The 12511-nt window shown below is 55.1% G+C and overlaps 1 protein-coding gene across 1 annotated transcript in view; it reads right to left on the bottom strand.

Annotated features, from left to right (window-relative positions):
- The window catches only part of Phf21b (PHD finger protein 21B), a 61523-nt gene extending 49861 nt beyond the window's left edge, over positions 1-11662 (bottom strand). Inside the window, exons 1-2 of the mRNA XM_004845413.3 lie at positions 11313-11662; positions 10396-10461 (exon numbers count right to left, since the gene is read on the bottom strand). Of these exons, the coding sequence (XP_004845470.1) occupies positions 10396-10461; positions 11313-11366 (120 nt within the window). The 5' untranslated portion in view covers positions 11367-11662. The remainder of the gene's footprint in view (positions 1-10395; positions 10462-11312) is intronic.
- Positions 11663-12511: the final 849 nt, after the last annotated feature.

Genomic DNA, 12511 nt, shown 5'->3' with positions numbered 1-12511 from the left:
CCCATACACACACCACATACGCCTTAAGCTGCTCTACTTTGGCCACAGCACCTGCCACCTTCTAAGTGGCTCCACCTTTCACCTGCTGTGGTCCTCTATCCCATCTCCCCTCTGTCACAGGAGTGCCACTGGGACCTATCTGTCCACTGCTGTGTCCTCAGCGTGCAGGACTCAGCATGCAGGTGGACTCGAGAGCAGAGAGGTGGGCTGGGGGATGGCAATGTGCATGCTCAGGGGCTGGGGCTGCCAGTGCCCCTGCCCTCCGAACATCCCCTTCTGGACACAACACCCAAGGTCACTGGGCACCCAGGAGATACAAAGGGCGGAAGACTCAAAGAGCTCTATCACCCTCAGCTCCCTTCCTGTCACCTATGTGGAACTCCTGGGCCACCTGAGTCCCAACCACAGGTGACTCCTTGCAGCTGCCCTTCACTGTCCCCTCTACTGGCACCTTCCAGCACCAGTGGCTGTCTTGTCACTGTCCCTTCCAAGCCAGGACAAGCTCTTGGGGGACCTTCTTGCAGTGGCCGCTGGAAGGAGGAGCCTGAGACTTCAGCAGGGCGCTCAGCATGCCACAAGCTGTCAGGTGTGGGGTAGGAAGCAATTCCGGCACTTGTGGGGTGCATGTCGCATTAATCACGGCAGCGCTGATTGTGGGAATCACTGCCTGTCACTGGGTGAGCTGCATCTCACATTAAATTCGGAATCACAGCCTCTAATATGTATATATTTTTAATTACATTCTGAAGTTCGTTTACATATGCAGATTAGCTCTCCGTGGAACAACGTCAAGGAGGAGCCTCTCTTTCTTTTCTCCCTTTCTCCACTCCCCTTCCCCAGCCCTGTCTTCTTCCCTGGGACAGAAACCCTCTCACACTGCTCCAGCTCTACTGAGGGACAATCTGAGACCATACTTTTTTTTTTTGATACTGGGGATCGAACTCAGGACCTTGTGTATGCAAAGCAGGTGGCGGAACCACTGAGCTAAATCCCCAGCCCTCGAGGAACAATCTGGAACAGCCTCTGCTGCCACCGTGCTTGAGGGACCAAAAGGCAGACATTGTGTCCCCCAAATAAGACTGTCTTCCTCTGTTACAGCTTTCAGCTTCTGTGCTATGTGGGAGCCTGACTCCCCTTCCCAGGCCCACAGCATGCAGGTGGACTCGAGAGCAGAGAGGTAGGCTGGGGGATGGCCAATATGCATCTTCTGACTCACTGGGAACACCATGGGTAAGAAAAAGCACCCTCACCTACAGGCCTGTGGCTGGTCTCAGCCACAGGGTCCTCACTGCCAACTCCAGCATGCACGGGGGCGGCCGAGGGTACACATGGAGAGTCAGCTGCTCTGAGCACCTAATGACCATTCTGAAAACCACTAGGGTGACACCAGGGTCCTTTTTCAACCTTGCTATTGGCACTCAAGGTCACTGCATGCAGGACCCGGCAGTACCTCTCACCAGAGCTGCTCTCTAGGCAGACAGCTTCCATCAGAAACCCCCAGTAAGACGCACTTATGGAAAGCTGGCCTCGGCGTGGCAGGTGGAAGCCAGATCCTCTGGCCCAGGCCGGGTTCCTGGACCTAAACTCCAGGCCCCACCTCCACTTGCCACTGTTTCCCCCATAGAAGAGGAGGGCCCCCCAAATCTCCCTTGGCTTCTCTCATCAGACTCTTTCAGTTATAAGCCATCAGCCGAGTGTGGGGGATGCATACCCTCAATTCTACCATGTCCCAAGTCTAGGGCCCAAGGCCAGCCCTGCACACACTGGACTATGGAGATCAAAAGCAACCCAGAGGTTTCTGCCCTGACAAAAAGTCACAGTTGCTTCTACTTTTCCATGCAGTTCTGTCTCTGGCCCCCACTGGCTTCCTGTTTCTTAGATGATTTCATCAGGAAATCATCTCTACTCCAACACTTGACAACACGCTGGAACTTAGCACAGTCCTCATTTTGAGACAGGACCCAGCAACGCCTGCTCCTCCCTTCCTTCTTCAGGCTGACGCTTTGATTCAACTCTATACAAAAACATTCTCCCAGGCAGGAATAGGCACCTCTTCCTCCTGCATCTTAACAAGACTGATACAAGTGCCAAACCAAAAAATAAAAACATGGAAAGCACAGCCATCAGAGCCCACCAGGGCCCCTGCCATTGGCAGTCAGAGGCTGTAGCCAGAAGGAAGCCACATCAGCACTTTCTCCCTGACGAACAGTAAGTAACTGCCAATAAAATATCTTAGGGAAGCATATTCGTTCCTTCAGAGAACCAAAGCCACTGGAAAATGAGAAGCTGCTTCCACCTTAAAGCATAAAATGATAGCATCGATATAATAAAAGAACAGCAGCACCCGAGCCACCAGTCAACCCCAGCCTAGTACCACATGGCCAGCTAGGCCCCCAGGACAGGAAGGGACTTGACCTGGGGCCCAGAGAAAGTTCCATGACTTTCTGCTTCAGAAGGAACTGCCAGCCATGTCGGTAGTCATCTCCCACTACTAATGCTACTTACTTCTCCCCAAACATAGGCTGGAAGTTACAATCCACACCCAAATTTTCACATTCTTACAAAGTACCATTGTTTCTCCCCACACACAGCCAGCACCAGGTGGAGAGCACATGGCCAAGTAGGTGGCCAAGGCCCTGAGCTTCTCCCAGCCATTGAGCCCCTCTGGGCTTCTGCCTCCTCCTGAACAGAGCAGACGCAAGCAGCAAGCCATTGAGGCTGGGTGGGAGAGAAGGGGTCAGTCCCAGAGAGTCTCAGCACCCTCGGGAAAATGCCACTCCTATGGGCCCACGCAGGACGATGTCACAGCCCCGATCACTGAGGATGCAGCAGGGGCCTGGAACTTACTGTGCCCTCTCATTTGGTCTCCTGTTGCCTCTTTAATATCACTTCTTGAGCACTAACCTCAGCCAAACTCTGTGCTAACCGGCGAGGTATTGTTTATCCCATTTTTCTGCTAAGGAAACTGAATCTCCAAGAGGTGTCTTTGACCAAGACAGAAGAGTCACCAAGGGACAGAGCCAGGGTTACATGGCTAAGCCTCTGCCATGGGCTGGTCAGAGACACAGGAGACCACAGCAAACAATATCCTGCTTCCCAAGATGTCCAGAGCCTCCACTGCTAGGAAGAGACACAAGGACCAGTGCAGGCCACAACAGGAGGCAGCCACACTTACCACCCGCTCCCACAAGTGAAATTTAAAAAGGTCCCAGAGCCCAGGACTCCATTCGTGAAGAGACGGGCATTAGAGGAAAAACTTGCAAAATCACAGGGCTAATCATCATAGCCAGCAGCTCTAATGAGGCATCGTGGGATTACCAAAGTTATTATCAGAGTCATCTTATTGAAAAAATTCAAACTTAATTGAAATCAATCGTTCAGTTCTAACAGCAGGTGTTTTAAGAGGCTAAAACATCAAAGCAAACTCTGTCTCCATGGACCTCTCCCAGGCAGCTGACAGGACATCTCCAGAGAAAGACCACCCCAGAAAGGGGACCAGTGACAATGTACTTAGAGAGTCAACCAAGCACCCATGGCAGCAACAGGGTTTACCCTCTACTTGATGGTTTTGGGACTCTTCACACCCACTCAATGACCTGGGGAGATAGGTCATTTCTACCACCACTTCATGGGTAGGAAACAGCTCAGAGAAGCACAATGACCTGCCCGAGGTGACTCAGGCAGACACAGGGATCTGGGACACTAAGATTTGGGGGTCTTTGCTCTTCCAGCTGCATCATGTTTGACCTGACCACGCAGGACACAGCCGGACAGAAGCAGGAGGCTAAACCAGGGTGAGCCCAAGGCTGGGGTACAGAATCAGCAATTCCACTCTCAGTGGTCCCGAGCTGCCTGACCTCAGGAAGGTGCCCTTCTCTGACATGGTCACCTGCCCAGCCTGACCAAGTCCCAACAGAAAGATGTCTGTCCAGGAGGCACTGGGACAGAATCTTTGAAGAGAGCAGCTCCTTGGAGCTGTCCCCCAACCCTCTCCAGGGCCCACTGCCCCTTCAGCTGCCAAGGGCCAGCTGTGTCATGCCAATACCTCAAAGGACAGCTAGCTGCCTCCCCGCTACAAGTAAGAATGTTCTGAGCAGAGGCCAGGGAGAAGCCTTATAAAGGGAGAGGCCACTGTTGCTAATACGACATCAGCCCTACCTGCACATCCCCAGTCTGGTGGGAGCTCCTGAAGTTGACAGAATTCACCTGAGTTGTTCCCAACAGATTCTGAAGGACGTGTGTGTGTGTGTGTGTGTGTGTGTGTGTGTGTGTGAAGAGCAAGCAGAGGAACAGTGAGACTGGCGCATCCGCTTGTGTCAGAGGACACTGGTCCACAGGTCAGGCGGGACCATGAGTCTCACCACATTCAAACCTGTGCTGGGATTTTTCCTATCCAGCACGTGTTACTTATGTATAACAAGAACTTCTTTAAAAGAATTCTCTTTTATCTCTTATTACAGAATAGGGTTTTGATCACTGTCTTCCTTCATAAGATCTTACTTCAGAGCAACAGAATGGCAATTATCTTTCTGACTTCAAAATAGGATCCTTCCTCTTGTTTTTTTTGGGGTTTTTTTTGTTTTGGTACCGGAGATCGAACTCGGGTCCTTGTGCTTGTGAAACCACTGAGCTAAATCCCCAGCCCTCCCTCTTGTTTTTGTAACTTGATCCTCCACCAACTTTATACAATATTATAGCACCCAGATTTCACATATATTATGTTTAGGGTTAGATATCAATATGAATGTGTCATTTACCTTTATATATACTATGTATAGTCAATAAAATTAGAACAAAGAAATAAGAATAAAAATCTAACTAGTAAGTACAGCTGAATGTATGCTACTCACTTTTTTTCTGAAGCTCAGCGGAGTCACCCACTGACTCACAGTCCAGGGGCTCCCAGCACCCGCCCTCAACTTCTCAGCTCTCAGCGGCTCTGGTGATGCAAAGGGAGGACCCTCGGGCTCCCGGCCCTCCCTGCTTAGGCACTGCCACCGTCCAGCCTCCCCTCCCCAAGTCAGGCACAGGCCCCACCATCCCTGCCAGAGCCGCGCCTTCTGGCCCAGGTGACAACGTCTGCCCTTGGACCTGCTCTCCAGCACTGCACACACTTCCCCGCTGCGTGCCCACGGCCCTCAGCCAGGGCAGGACAAGTTCACCCCCCATTGCACACTTGCCTTGCTCCACCTCAGCTTGCATTCCCGCCCCCCTTCTCTGCTGGTTTTACTTCCTGTTCCAGCCTGCAGGGTTTCCTCCAGCAAGCCTGGTCCAGCTCTGCCTGACCATTCCCTTGAGCCCTGAGGCCACACTGCCCAGCAGCTTCCTCCAGGAAGCTGTCCTCAGTCTCCAGGCCAGAAACATGCTGGCATTCTCAAAGTGCCATCTTCACACCCCTTTCCCAGAAGTTCTGCCCACACCTCACTCTGTGAGGATCTCGAGGGCAGGGAGCTAGTCCCACCTGTCTCTGGGGCACTCACTTCAAAGACACTACCATTCAAAGAAGCTACCATTCACCACCTGCCTGCCATGGCTAGGGATCCCCTGGCACGAGACTGTCACTGCTCATCCTCACAGTCCCCCTTGTTCTGAAACATGGGAAGGGGGAGTTGAGCAGACCGCTGGCATGGAGCTTGTCTAGCACATTGATGGTGAACCTTTTAGAGCTTTTAGTAATACAAACAGCCCACTGTGGCACATGTTCTGTAGGTTTGCTGCCACTGGATAAAGCAACAAAAAGTAGTCAACAGTGTGATAGATCAAGGCACACAATGCCATTACTCCCAGAGGCAGGGAAATGCTCAGGGTGGCAGAGGAGCTGCTAACCAAGGGGTCACACAGCCAGGTCCAGGGGTGAGGTGGACCCACCAGAAGGCTGTGAGCCAGGGGCACTGTGACTGTGCTCTAGTTTTAAGACACTCTGGCAAAGAAGTACCAGAAGCACAAGAAAGACACAGTACACTGCTCCTGAGAGCCAGAAGATGGAGACCACGAACTTCCCACGAGTAGGTGAAGGGTTACACAAAGTGAACTCCATCCACACAACAGACTACTCGGGAAGTGCGAATGAAGTCAGTACTGATGCACATGCAGCCTGGGTGAACCTGGAAACTCCATGTTCAACCACAAAAGGATGCATGGGAACAGCGAGGATTCCATTCAGATCAAAGTCTAGAACCGTAATCTGGAGAGGAAATGAGCAGTTGCTCAGGGGTGGGACAAAGTGACAGCCAAAGGGTTTCTTTCCGAGGTGATGAAAATGTTCTAAGATGGATGAAGGCCATGTGCCTAGAATGGGGCGTGCCCGAGACCATCAAGAGTGGCATGCTGTCGGTGGGCATGGGACTGTAAATGCTGCCTCAACAAAGCTGCATTTCCTTAAGTGGAGGCATGAGGGGCCACTGCCATCTTCCTAGGGCAGTGGAGGGAGGAGGAAGTGGGGACCAAGAGGGCTCAAGGTGGGCTCAGGAGTCCTGCCATCCACCCCCATGCTCTGTCTCCATCCCGAAGTGAGAAAAGTGGAGCTTTGGGGGTTGGGATTAATTTGCTCTTGAACCTGTAATGGTGCTGCTTGCAGAAGGAGGACTGGAACTCTGGATGAGGAAGACGACAATGTGTCTACCTGGAGGAGGGCAGGAGAGCTTGGAAAACAACATCCTCTGACCAAGGGATGCAAATAGCTCGGAGTGGGGCGGCCCTCTCAGAATAAACCCACTGCCCACTTCATCTGCTGGAGGTGGAATCCCTCCAGTGTCTGACGTGGCCAGTCAATCATGCTGAGGACACGACATGGAGTTGGGTGAGGGCCACATACATAATATCTTTCAAGAAGACAGATTTTTATTGCTGCTCCTGAGGACAGCCCCTCGGAATCCAGAGTCCATCAAATGGATATATCAGGCAACGCGCAAGGCCTCAGATTCACGTCTCAGGATGCTCCGGTGAGTCCGTGCCAGCACAGGCGACAGTTCAAACACCAAGTTCTCCGAGCGCTGTTCATGTTGGATTTGCACAGTCAGATCTGGAGATGCCAAGGCTCTGCGAGGAGAGCTGGGGTGGGGGGGTTCCCTGTATTTATGATGGGTCTGTTATTTACACAGAAATGCTTGCTGCTTGACGATTTAGATAAAAATGTTACTGCCTCTCTGCATGTGCTGCAAATTCATGATGTAAAACCACTGGAGCAGCTAATGGAGTCTTCACACATCATATCTTGTTGGAAAAGAGCCCCACCACATCCACAATCCAGCACAGAGGGGTGGCCAAACCTGGGGGCAGTCTGGCTGGGCCCCATGGGGCCACAACTCAGCTCTGACCTACTCCCCAACCGATTTTTTCAAGGGAAAAATATGAACTCCCTTTTCAAACAGCAAGGTCCTAAGGCAGGTAGTTTTGTGTTTAACCCGTCGTCTCCTGATGATGGGAGAAGAGCTAGATACAGAATGTATTTATCTACCTACTTCTGACCAACCCACTATCCACTTCTCCAAGTCCTTTAAACACTTATCTGTATTTCTAAAAGTAACAGAAAATTCCAGTGCCAAGGGCATGTAGTGAGAAATTGATGGCTGGGCGCTGAAAGACACGACTCTGCCACTGTTGTATTTCTAACCAACTCAGAAAATGGGATCATCCATTCATTTTACTATCCAGTTCATCACCTGCATGTGCACTTTTAACTGAAACTTAACCTTTAGATCTGATATAAAACGGGAACGGCACACACACACACACAAGTCCTGGAGGTGGAGACGGTAAGACTTTTCCCCAAGTAACCCTGTAAAAGAATTATAATCTTTTCATAGTCTGTTAAGTTTAAAAAAGACTGACACCCAAGCTTTTTCAGTCCCACTCCCCCAGTTCAGCACCTCCTGGACAAGTTTTGGGGTGTCTCCACACAGCCTCTTCACACCCCACTTCTGCTCAGTCACCTCCAAGCCCACTGATTGACCTTTCTCCAGCCAAGCCAGTCACCACTACAGTCTCCCAAGGGGAGCCAGAGGGGTGAATGTTAAGCCCACCTAACCCTCATGAGATCTCCGAAAGATGCCAACATGCTTGGAGGAGACAGGCGGCTTGATTAGCATGCTGAACCCAGCCTCAACCCCCTCCCCTCCCTCTTTTATGAGCCCTTGTTATATAAAATGCCACAAAGGGAACCGGAAAAGCAACACACTTGTAGTTACAAACACAAATTCCGATGGCCAGGCCAAAACCTGGCTGCGTACCAGATGTTATTTTTAGTCATCTAAAAGAGAAACATTTTTAAAAGGCCAGAGGACAAAAGTTTTCTTGTTTCCTTTCTTTCCTGTTAAACACTCTCTCTCTCTCTCTCTCTCTCTCTCTCTCTCTCTCTCTCTCTCTCTCACACACACACACACACACACACACACACACACACACAAAGATGGAGGAGGCTCTTGGGCAGCCAGCCTTCTTCGAGTTCAAATTTAAAGGCGAAGGCACCCCCGAGGAGCGGGATCCTTCCCTTCCACCTTCAAAAAGGGTTTTCAAATGTTCCTTTCAGCCTTATGTAAATTCTGGCATGTCGGATAATAAATAGCTACTCATTTACTACCATCATAAAAATTTAAACAGCCTTGAAACAGTTGCCTACCATACAGAAGAAATGATCGAACCTGAGCTCAGAACAGCCGCTCCAAATAGCGAAACTATTGCATGTAAGGCAAACATGAAAATACATTGTTGCAAGGAGAGCTACAGGGTTACTGTCTCTCTTTCTCTCTCTCAAATCTACTCTGAGCATAAGAGTCAACAACTTGCAGTCTCAGTGAAAAATCGTCTTCGAAAAACCTCAGCTATCTCACTATAACAGATTTGGTGGCAATTTTTTTTTTTTTAAAGAAAGTATCTGATTTGATTCTGCACGGTGATTAAACATCTTTGTGCTCGGCAGAGAAGGGTCTTTCAACCCCTCCCCCTCCAAAAATGGCATCGAAGCAATCAAAATGGTAATGCGGGGCCCGGGTCCCCTCCTCCCGCGAACTCCTCGGGCGCCCCTCCGGCGGGAATGGAAGCTTCCACGCCCGGACGGGGGCGCGCGGCCCGGGCTGGGGGGCCAAGGCACCGAAGAGGGGTGAACGCCTTCTTGCCGGGCGCCCCCCGAGCTGGCCCGGGCCCCCGGAACTGCCATCTTTCTTTCCGGCTCCCTCCTCTCTCACACGCCCCCTCCCACCACTTTTCAACTTTAAGACTCGATTGGAGCCCCGGGCCTCCGAGTAGTCCCTCTCCGGAATCGTAGGCACCCGGCCAACCTCTTCCAAGCAAGCCTCTCCGAGGCCCCGAAAACCCAGCCTCAGAGGTGGTGCGGAGGGAGGGGGCGGCCCGGCCGAGAGTGGGGGAGGGGACCCCGTAGGCGGTGGCGGAGCTGTCCAAGTTTGGTGCCGGCGGCAGTGGCATTCCGAAGGAAGCGCGATCGACGGCACAGGGGCGGGCCGGGGCCGGGGGCGGCGGCGGCGCAGGGGCTCGGATAGGGGCGCCCCCGCCCCCGAGCCCCGCCCCCCCCGAGCCCCGGGCTCGCCATTGGCTGTGCCAAAGTTCTCAGCTCGGGCGGCGGGGGGAGGGGCGGGGGCGGCCGCTGGGGGCGGGGGGAGGGGCGAGGGGGCGGGGCGAGGGCGCGGGGCTGGCCGGGCTCCGCCGCGGCATCTGTTCGCGGTGCTGAAACCCGGACCGCTGAGCTCAGCGCAACTAAGTCACAATGGACAACTTTTCCTCCTTGGAGGGGGGGCGAGGGGGGTCGGCGCCCGCGCCCCCCTCCCGATCGCGGGAGCTTCTTACGGGTCTTCTTCTATCCCTAAGGCCCAGATACCAAAGTTGGGCAGATCCAAGAGGGGGGGTCCTGGGGGCGCCTTTCTTTTGTTCCCCGGGAGCTGGCGTCAGGTTCCAAGAATAAAAAGTGAAGCCGGCGAAGTGGTTGGGATCGGGCGCCCAGAGGAAGGGCTTTTTGAAAAAAGGGTTTGCGTGGAACCCACAGATTGCTTCCCAGGAGCGCAGCATCCAGGCCCAAACCGCCGGGCCCCCGCCCCCACTCCTACCCAGCGTAAGGCCCGGAAAATCTCCACGTTCCCAAAACCATGGTCACCAACTCAAGATGGACGCCGGCGCCGCGCCTTCGAGGTGCAGCCTGTCCCTCTCGGCCACTGCCGGGGCCCCGTGCTCCCTCCCCCTCCCCCGCCGCTACCATCGGGCTCTTTCTTTGCAGGCAGGGAGGACAGGACGGTAACTTTGAGGACCGGAACCAGACCTCCAGGGGAGTTTTCACGGGGAGTGCCCATGCTGGTACTTTTTAGGGTTCTGCCACAGTGCCCGGCGACCCCTCCAAGGCCCTGGCCTTGGGACTGTGGGGGCGGGGGGGGGCACAGACCCCTCGCTTACTTGTTTATCGCTGAGCGCTGCGATCCGCGGCTGCCTTTCGTGGAGCTGCTTCTTGAGGTCGCCGTTCTGCAGAAACAGAAGAGCAAGCTGAAGCTGGGGTGCGGGAGGGAGTCCGGTGCGCCCCAAGTTTCCCGGCCGCGTCCCGCACGCGCGCACGGCAGCCGGGCAGTGCCGCTTACCTGTGGCTGCCGCCTCATCGGGGCGCCTCGCGGGGCGGGGCGGGGGCGCAAGCCACCCGGCGGCGCGCCCCGAGCCGTGCAAGTGCGCAGGCCGGGGTGCGTGTGCACGAGTGTGAGTGTGAGTGTGTGCCAGGGGAGGGGGGAGGAACAAAGAGCCAAGTAAACACGGCGAGTCCGTGTCGAGCAAAGCTCATAAATATTCAAGTCGCGTCCTAATCTCCCAACACACACACACACACGCGCGCGCGCGCGCACATACACGCGCACACACACACACACACACACACACACACTCGCGCGCGCCGCAACACCGCTCGAGCTCCGGGCGCTACGCCGCCGCCACCCGCCCGGCAACCGTCGCCAAAACTACTTTGCAGGAGCGCTAGGTGCGCGGGCGTGGGGACCGTAGGGGGCTGTCCATGCTCCCCTCTCGGGGACAGCTCCCGCGGGGCCCCTTTGCGCAACCCAAGCGCTCAGCGCAGACCCCCGCAACTAAGACCTCAAGAGCAGGGCTCGAGTCCCACGAAACCCCGACCCCACCGTGCAGGATAGCGGGCAGGAGCGCAGGGAACACGGGGTGGGTGCTGAGCATACTTCCCCGACCCCGGGAGGCGGTAGGAGTGGGGCGCCAGCCCCAGAAACCCCGCGATCCAGGAAGCGAAGACGTGGGGCTCGGGGCTCTGGAGCTCCCTTCCTCAGTCCCCTCCCCGACCCAGACACCCCCACTCAGCCACATACCTGGTGGCGCGAGAGTTCCACGGCGAGCGTCTCAGGCCGGCTCTGCAGCTCCATCCCAGGAACTTGGGCAGCACTTTGCGCGCACTTTGGCCCCGGCTCCCAGGAAGTTGTGCGGCTCGGTGGGGGGACGAGCCCGGCGGGGGTGAACCGGGACTCCTTGGCGGTTGGGGTACCGAGCCCTCTCTTCCACGGCCGAGTAGGACGGGGCTGGCGAAGGGTAAGAAAGGAGGCCAGGCGCCAAGCCCGGGTCACCCCAACTCCTCAGGCTGCCCGGCGAGTTGCACCGGGTCCCCGGGCTGCGGGCGCGGCCTGGCGCATGGCCCCCCGGCGCCCGCAGCCCCGCGCAACCCGCGCGCGCCCCGCCGCCGGCAGGGACTATATTTCCTCCGGCGCGCGCGCCTGGATCTCGCTGGGCCTCGGCAAAGTTGTGCCACGGCACGATGCTAATTCGGCAGTGCCCGGATGGAGCGGGCCGGGGCGGCAGGGGGCGGGGCCGGGGTCCACCGTTCGCCCCGCCCATCTCCCGCCCCGCCCCACCCGCGCATGCGCACTCCGCCACTCCGCGGCCGGGAGCCCGAAGCGGAGAACAAAAGTGTCCGCGTAGGGGGGCGCGAAATCCGGACCTGCTCGGCCAGTGAGTGCCCACGACGTCCACCTCTGCGTCCGCAGCCGATCCCCAAGAGAACGGGGTACCTCTTCCCCCACTGCCTGGGCGCCCCGCTGGACTCCGAGGCCAAGGACACTTTGCCATAGAAGGACCGCTGACCCTTTTTCCCTGTCTTCTCTCCTGTCGCTCTCTGCGCCCTTTCTTCCTTTGCCCCCTCTTCTGTTTCCTTTTCATCATCTTCTATCCTCTCCTGACTCAGTACGGAGCGCTTCGACTTGGGACACAAAATTAGTCTTGTCGCTAGAGTCCCCCGCCGCCTGATGGCCACCGTGTTGCTTAAACAGTATGAAAATTGATCTCTCGGCTGTTCCTTTAATGACTTTTTTACACTCACAATTAAACTCTCAACAGATGTCACCGGACTTTTTAAGACAGTTGTTAAAAAACGTAAACATGCCCGGTCAACGTGACATAAAACAATTATAGCTACAGCTGCAGAGATCACATTTCAGTACTCTTAGCCCCACCACCAGGAGGCTAAGGAGTCCGTATCGCTGTCCCGGAGTTGCTACGGTGGGAGACAGTTCTCTGT

The sequence above is a fragment of the Heterocephalus glaber genome, unplaced genomic scaffold (assembly GCF_053883595.1).
Source record: "Heterocephalus glaber isolate CG9 unplaced genomic scaffold, H.glaber_assembly_v1.0 deba00001444, whole genome shotgun sequence".
Classification (NCBI taxonomy): Eukaryota; Metazoa; Chordata; class Mammalia; order Rodentia; family Bathyergidae; genus Heterocephalus; species Heterocephalus glaber.
The sequence above is the reverse complement of the archived record's forward strand: the minus strand, read 5'-3'. Positions and strand labels throughout refer to the sequence as shown.